General features: G+C 40.4%; 1 protein-coding gene across 1 annotated transcript in view; it reads right to left on the bottom strand.

Moving 5' to 3' along the window:
• Positions 1-658: 658 nt before the first annotated feature.
• Positions 659-8,388, bottom strand: part of RPRD1B (regulation of nuclear pre-mRNA domain containing 1B) — a 31,594-nt gene continuing 23,864 nt past the window's right edge. The window contains exons 6-7 of the mRNA XM_008575560.1: positions 2,450-2,625; positions 659-951 (exon numbers count right to left, since the gene is read on the bottom strand). Coding sequence (XP_008573782.1) covers positions 904-951; positions 2,450-2,625 — 224 coding nt within the window. The 3' untranslated portion in view covers positions 659-903. The remainder of the gene's footprint in view (positions 952-2,449; positions 2,626-8,388) is intronic.

Below are 8,388 nucleotides of genomic sequence, written 5' to 3'. Positions count from 1 at the left end.
TATTTATTCGACATGTTCTCACTTATTGGTGGGAGCTAAAAATAAATAAATAAATTCACACACACACACACACACACACACACACACACACAATCCGGGGGGGGGGGGAGAAGACTTAACAACTACAACTCCTTGAAGTTGATACAACAAGCAAACAGAAAGGACACTGTTGGGTGGGAGGGTGGAGAGGGAGGAGGGAGGGGAGTTTTGGTAATGGGCTACAATAATCAACCTCATTGTATGTCGACAAAATAAAATTAAGAAAAAAAAAAATATATATATATATATAAAAAAAAACAAGGTCCCTTCAGCTCCCCAAACCAACAAATCAGAGACTCTAAATAATATCAAAGTGTCCTCTAATGAGGCAAAAAAAAAAAAAAAGACAGGTATACCTTCTGTACTACCCCAAATAATAAGAGACTTTTGCAACATGTGGAGGAATTCATAGTATTAATGCACCTTTCAAGTGGCACATACTTATCAAGTTTTACCATCACCACAGGGATATGTATAATGGAATAAGACCAGTCTATTATAAGATGTGGGAGAAAAATCTGAGATTCTGGGGAGCAGACCACATCTTTTAGCAAGCATGGATAAAGAAACAACTAATGCCATCTCTCATCTTTTGTAGTATCTACTTGTTTGCTTTTTTTAATGCAGCAAATTTAGCTCTATTTTTACCATGAATGACTCTGCTCAAGTGGCTGGGAAACACAGTTTAGGATAAGAACCTTTAGTTGAGACTCCAGACTTTCCAGTGGTGGGGACTTCCTGTTTTGCTGCTTAAGCAATGGAATGCCAACACCATTCCACTGAAAGAACAGTGTAGAGTAATGAGGACTGGAAAGCTACAGGACAGACCCAAACTTTGCATTGTTTCTCTGCTTTAATGACGTCTCATGGCATCCAGCAAACCACTGCTCCGACAGAAACCAGAATGATTCCCTATGAAATATATGGAGAAAAGTGCAACTGTGAAGAGAGGGAACAGAATAGTTAAACAGCTCTACCAACCCAACCTCCTTCTCAAAGACTCTGTCCTCCATGGTGGCTTGCCACGTTCCACCCAACAACAGCTGCTCATGATAATCAATGTCTGACAGATCAGAGAAAGCCCTTAATGTGTCGCCAAGGGGCAGTTCAACAGATGGCATGGTGACTTACAACCAGAATCATTAATTACACTCTCTTATTAGTCCCGAGGCACAGTGCTGAAAATGCTTCCTCAGTGAAAGATGAGCATTTCAGATAAATGACCGTCTGGTACTGCCTGTGAAACTCCCTCTAGGATTTCTGGTCAGTGCTGATTTCTAAATCCAAGCCATGCTATTTTTACAGCCACTTCCCATCTTCATGTTTAAGCTGGCTAGGAATATGAAGTTCCCACTACAACCACCCATCATATCTCCCATAATCACTGAAGGTAAGGATATGGTAAAAAGTGCCTACCACTCATTTCCTCTTTCAAGTCAGATGACTGTGTTGAAAGGCAAATAGCTAAGTCAATGCTCCCCCCTTTCCCTGTCAGAGAACAGGTTTCCTGACTGCATGGGGTGAGAGGGCTCTCTCCCCCACTGATCTACACTGAATGGGATTTAAAAGGTGTTTCTTGTATTATAATGTGACTGGTTTTCCAACCCAGAACTTTCTCCCTTCACAAAACCACTGGCTGCAAGTCTTTTCCACGTCTCTCTTAAAAAAAGAGCAGACATTCCTGAAAAGGAAGCCCAGCAGCTTGGGTCAAGCAAAGTTCCCAAACATCCACACTGTTGGCTCTGTCATCCCCAGGGACTAAGTACTGAGGTTAAACCGCCATGTATTTAATTAAGAAGCCAAACAAGTGCATGGTTGAGGAAATGTTTCTGAACTCCCTCCCCAAGGGCCTCCAAACTAAAGTCCTCCACTCAGGTAAAAATGAGTTCCTTCTCAACAGTTTCACAACGGGGCTCGACAAACATTACCATGAGATTTTAGAACTGACTATAGACAGAGCTTGGAGGCAGATAACTTACTGGTCTTAGCTTAGCATGGATATAAGTCAGAAATAAATGTCCATACGACTCAAAAGGAAGACATTTTAAAGCATTTCCCAAATACTGCCAAATAAACATTCTTTGGTTTCAATGACCTTGTGTTTTTTTTGTACCTCAGTTTATAACTTTTTTTTTAATGTGAGTTCAAACTAAAGCAACATTAAGATCCTAAATGCTGTGATTATGAATTCATTGTTTCCTATAATCTGATTTGTTCTTTCCTGGACATATAAAAACATGACTTCGATTTTTAACTATGCTCACATAATTACAATATCTAATGGATGGTCCCATCTCATGAATTTTTAAAAGATGAAAATGTTGTTAATTAAGGCATAATAAAAATTTCCCAATGTGGGCTACTGGAAGGGAAACTTCGGCAGTCTGGGTCTGCCTTGCAGTGTACTCACTTCTAGCTTTTTCTCCTTTTCTGACAAAACATCTTTCTGATTCTGGGTGTACTCCACCAACATCCGAGCCAGCTGGCGCCGGTCTTCCAGTTCTGCTGCCAGGCGCCCGTTATATTCTGCTAGTAACAGACATGCTTCATCTACTGTTTTTGAAAGACGTTCAGCTGCCTCTTTGTCTAAGTACAAATGAGATTTAAAAAAAAAAAAGAGAGAGAGAGAGAGAGAGACGATATACAAATCACATAGATACAATTGCGAACATTTCAGAGGAGGTTAACAGTTTCTCTCGCAACATACAGAGTCTGAGAATAAGCCAGAACCTGTGGACAAACAATTGGTTGGCTTATCAAGAACTCCAAAGGCATTCACACTGTCAACAAGATGGACCATTATTCTGAGTTACCTGAAGTGAAGCAATTGTACAGGGGGTGGAACCTGGCAAAAGCTTTCTAAATGCTTATTCCTGTAAAAGCTTTACAAATAAACAGAAAGAGATACCTAAGGTCATCATGAAATAATTTTTCCTTGCCTCTGAGAATTAGTGCTTTCATTTATATTATTTTATTAAGTATTCTTTTTACATTTCTCTGAAATAAAAAAGCAAGCACTCATTTCTTAGGTGTGGAAACTAAGACAAAAAAGTGCTACATGACAGGTTTGATATGTATGCAGCTGAGGAGTTAGGACTCAAAGCCAGAATCCATCTCAAAAATGGATCTATAGGACTCAACCTCTTGTAAGTTTTGAACCTGAGTATGAGCTCTCTTTCTGCATTCAGAAAAATATAGGGTCTGATAAGAAACAGAGGCTTTCATATATTTTTGGACTTGATCCACAGTAGAAATACACTATGTAAACACATAAAAATAAAAAAGTTTCATAAAACAATACTTATCTTTACTATTTGCAAAGTGTTCTATCTTCTATTATATTCCATTTTTAAAAAAACGTTAGTCATTACCTGCCAGACTGATGTGATGTACAATTTATGGGTTGCAACTCATGCTTTAGAAACAAAACCAAACTGTGCTGAAGTATAAGAAAGGATATTCCTGGAAAGAAGTGGTGAACAAAGGCTCAACATCAGGAAATGAGAAGAAGAAACAAAAGGCAGGTTTAAATTTATAAAGAACTGATATAATTAACTGTGTGTGGGTGGTGGTGAGATTAAAACTTGAAATATGTGTATCTCATTTTATAAAGGCCTTTAAGGATCAAAACAGAAGGTCGGTGATGTGAAACAAAGAGCACCAGAGATTCCAGCAGCTCTATGTGACAAAGTAAAAGGTGAGTTACAGATTGATACAGATCTGTTGCTCCCTATGAATGTAGATTGTCAGAGGTAAGAGACCTCAGCACTCTCCTGGGTCACTGGGATTTAAGAATTCCCAACACAGTGTCTCTGTTTGGCAAATACTCACCTGGCTTTTAGATGTCTTAATGTGAATACTGGGGAAAATAAACTGTTGAGGGATTCAAAATCAGGCCTGATGCCAAAGATCAGGCACTTCTACCCTCCTTGGGGATAGGGAACAAACGGATGTTGTTGGTGAAAGGGAAAGAATGAGGAAAAGAGAGCACTAGTCACAGAGGGTAAAGAGGATTGCAATACTTCTTCTACATTGGTGGTGTGGTCTGCAAACAGGCTGCTGGGGTGGTTAGGTTTTAGCTTTGTCGTTGATTGACTACCTGATCTTTTTTTTTAATGGTTAATTAATTAAGATGTTTGAATGCTTGTGGCAAAGAAAACACTAATTTTTAAGATTTAAAGCTTTTAAAAAATCAAGTCTCGGGCTGGCCTGTGGCTCACTTGGAAGAGTGTGGTGCTGATAACACCAAGGCTGTGGGTTCAGATCCCTATATAGGGATGGCTGGTTAGCTCACTTGGGAGAGCGTGTTGCTGACAACACTAAGTCAAGGGTTAAGTTCCCCTTACTGGTCATCTTTAAAAAAAAAAAATCAATTCTCACCCTCAAATCTTGTTCAAGGGAAATAATTCATTTACACATATAATTACAATCCAGAAAAATAACTTGTAACAGTTTAATGAGTTATACAAAAAATACAGTCAAAATGTAGAAGCAAGATGCTCACTTCAGGGACTTACCTGTAGGTAACTCATGCTCTCTGCCCTCCCTGACACATCAGATGAGTGGCTGTGAGCCTCTTTTAGCCAGCCCTCTACTTGTGCATGGGCATTTCATTCCCTCTTGCTTTCTCAGGAACTCAATTTCTGCAACTGTCCCCTATGCTTCCCCCACTTCATCAATTTCTTTCCTTCCTAAAGCACCCCCATCAGAATATAAACATGCCGCTACATATTCTGACCACATACCACTCTCCAGCTATTGTCCCATTTTCTTGCTCTCCTCTTACACAAATATTCAAGAGAGTTGTCTATACTCCCTGTAGCCACCTCCTCTCCTCCTAAGCCCACCTCGATTAGGCTTTTATGCTCCCCAATTCTCTGCTCAAAACCTTCCAATTAGCTTAACAAATATTTGAGATCCTATTGTGTGCCGAGGCTTTCAGAGAGCAGGGAACCAAAAGGACAAAAGCTTTCTGCCCTCTGTAGGCAGAAAAACAATATATAATATTATACTTGTTTATCAGCTGAAGGTAAGAACTACAGAGACAAACAAGGAAGAGGGGAAAGAACTGGGCACTGCGAGAGGGGACTGCAATTCTCAATAAGGTGATCAGGGTGGGCTTCACTGAGGTGAGATGTAAACAAAGGGCTGAAGAAAGTGAGACCCCACCACGTGACTACCTGGGGAAGATCATTCCAGAGGGAACAGCAAGTACAAGGGCCCTAAGAGGGAAGAGCACCTGGCAAGGAGCCCAGATAACTTGAGCACTGAGCAAGGGGAAAGTGGTAAGTCTATGTACGAGGTAATGCAGGCCAGAATGTGGAGGGCAGTGAGACTAGTTTTTACTCTAGGTGATGTGGGAGAGTCACTGGGTGTTCAGAGCAGAGGGAGACATGATCCATCTTCCATTTAACAGGATCACTCTGGTTACTATGTTGAGAATAGAATGATGGCTAAGGATGTGGGACAAGGAGGAAGCAGGGAGACTCAGTAGTAGGCTACTGCAATCATCCAAGTGAAGATGGTGGCACCTTGCACCAGGTGGCAGCAGTAGAGGTGGTGACAAGTTATCAGATATTAGTTTTGGGCCTGATCAACAGGAATGAGGAGGGGGCCGTTCACTGAGATGGGGAACACAATGAGAGAAATGAGTTTTGGAGGGGAGATTAGAAGTTCAATTTGGGACAGGTTAAATTTGAAATGCCTTTCAAGACAACAACTAGTAATAATGAGTAGTAGGCTGCATGTATGGGTCTCAAGTTCAAGGGGGAGGCCAACACTAGAGATGTAAATTTGGGAGCCATCAGCATAAAAATTGTTATTTAAAACAATCCATGAAACTGGATGAGACCAACTGTCAGTGAAACTATCTAGAGAAGAGGGGTAAGTATTCAACATTAAGAGGTCAAGGAGAAGTGTAGAAACTAGCAAAGCAGCTGAAAAGACATGGCCAGAGAGAGAGAGGAAGAAAGAAAGCTAGGATAATTTGGGGTCCTAGTTTTCTACTGCTGCTGTAACAACTTACCACAAATTTAGTGGCTTAAAACATCACAAACGCATTATCTTATTAATTATTATCGTGTCCACTTCTTCCATCTCCAAAGCACATCGCTCCAACCTTTCCTCTGCTAGTAATGTTTCCTTCTCTGAGTCTTACCCTCCTACCTCCCTCTTATAAGGACCCTGTGATTAAATTGGGTCCACTTCTAAATAAACCAGGATGTTCATCCTTAACTTAATTACACCTACAAAGTCCCTTTTGCCACTGTTACATAAAAATTATAGGAGGCCACTGTTTTGGACTAAACTACTGCACTACACCCCAACAGACCAGACTAAAAATCAAAATGGAGTCATCCGTGCTAAAGTTTCCCATCACCAAACTGAAACAGTTGTTATCTGACCTTCTGAGAGAAAATTTCTCAGGAGAGAAAATAGCCTAATCTTCCAAACAAGATAATTAAGTTCTCTGTTTTAATCCTTATCCTGAAGTAACCTGATATTACCCAGTTATTTTTCTATTGCTGTCTCCCTCTCCCTAACTTACAAGAAAAGTAACTTTTAAATGACAAATCCATTTTTGTTTGTTTTCTTCAGCCCTTTTTCTATCTATAAAGCTCTGCTCAACTCATTGGAACAATTATTCTATTTTATGGAATGAAGCAATGCCTGAGTCTAGAATCACAAATAAAGCCAGTTGAAATCGTTAAACTAAATTTGTTGTAATTTTGTCTTTTTACACCACATAAGGTGACATATTCACAGGTACTGGGGATTAGGACACAGGCATTTTTGGTGAGCCATTATTCTGTCTCCCACTTCAAGTGAAGAAAATATTTTCAAGAAGAGGAAATAATCAATTTGGCCAAATGTTCCTGGGGTCAAGTTAAGATGAGGGCAGAGAGGGGCCGGCCCGGTGGCGCACTGCTACAGTGCGCCGCTTGGGAGCGCGGCGGCACTCCCGCCGAGGGTTCGGATCCCACATACAGACCGGCCGCTCACTGGCTGAGCGAGGTGCGGGCGCAACACCGAGGGTTGCGATCCCGTTGCCGGTCCCGGTCCAGTACGGGCGCGACACTGAGGGTTGCGATCCGTTGCCGGTCACGAAAAAAAGACAAAAAGGAAAAAAAAAGATGAGGGCAGAGAATCCACCACTAATTCATCAGCAACTTTAACAAGAGCAGTTTCAATAAAGTAGAATCAAGAGAGAATAGGAGGAGGGGAAGTAGAAACAGCATAGACAATCCATTCAGGGTGTTTTGCTAAAAAGAATAGAGAAATGGGGGAATAGCTACAGGAAGACTAGGGATCAAGAAAAAATTTTCCCATGTGGAAAAAAAAACCACATCATGGGTTCATGCTATTTAGAATAATCCAGCAGAGAGAAAAAATGAAAAGAGAAAGGAGGAGCACTATTGAAGCAATGTCCTTGAGTAGGTGAGAAGAAGCAGGTCTAACACATAGGGAGAGGGGTGGGTTTAAAAAACAGCATATGCATCTACAGAAATAAGAGGAAAGGTCAGCTAAGGGGTGTTACCTGCCATACTCAGCTGCACAGTTACAAAAAAGGAATAGATCAAAGCTTGAGTTTAAGAATGGTGGTTGCCAGGGGCTAGGGGAAGGAAAAATAAGTTGTTTAGAGTTTCAGTTTTGCAAGATGAAAAGAGTTCTGGAAACTGGTTGCACAACAATGTGAAAGTACTTAACACTACTGTATCTTACCATAATTAAAAATCAAAATAAATAAATATTTTAAAAGAAACTTTAGGTCAGTGAAAACAGAAAAATGAAATCACACACATTGCTAGCTTTATATTAATTTACTTCCAATTTTTGCAGATCGTGATTTAGACAGAATAATTTTATTTAAATTTTTTATAATAATTTTTTATTATAATAATTTTTTTAAATTTGGATTTAACCAGTTTAGGGATTTATCCAGCAGACTATAGTGAAGGCGGAAAGAGAAGAAAAGAGGTTGAACGTGTATTCGAGAGAGTAATGATAAAGACTCTAAGCTGAGTAAAGAAGAAAATGGGGACTTGAGGGCTAGGAAGAGGTAGAAGAATCAATAGACTGTAGTTCTCAGTACAGATGAATTGTTGGGGCTGGGAAAGCCAAGTGAGAGAGCTGAGATGCTTCTCGTGTAACTTAGAAGGCCTCCATGCTGTACTCTCCAACTAAGCACCTCCGTGTCTTTAAGATCTTTCCATATACTGTTTCCTCTGCCTGGTGGCACCTCCTTCCCTCAGGTATCTTCACAGCTTGCTTCCTAATTTTGGAGGGTCTCTGCTCAAAGGTCACCTCATCAGAAAGGTCTTCCCTGACCACCTTTAAAATGGTATCTCC

The sequence above is a fragment of the Galeopterus variegatus genome, unplaced genomic scaffold (assembly GCF_000696425.1).
Source record: "Galeopterus variegatus unplaced genomic scaffold, G_variegatus-3.0.2 Scaffold59, whole genome shotgun sequence".
Classification (NCBI taxonomy): domain Eukaryota; kingdom Metazoa; phylum Chordata; class Mammalia; order Dermoptera; family Cynocephalidae; genus Galeopterus; species Galeopterus variegatus.
The sequence above is the reverse complement of the archived record's forward strand: the minus strand, read 5'-3'. Positions and strand labels throughout refer to the sequence as shown.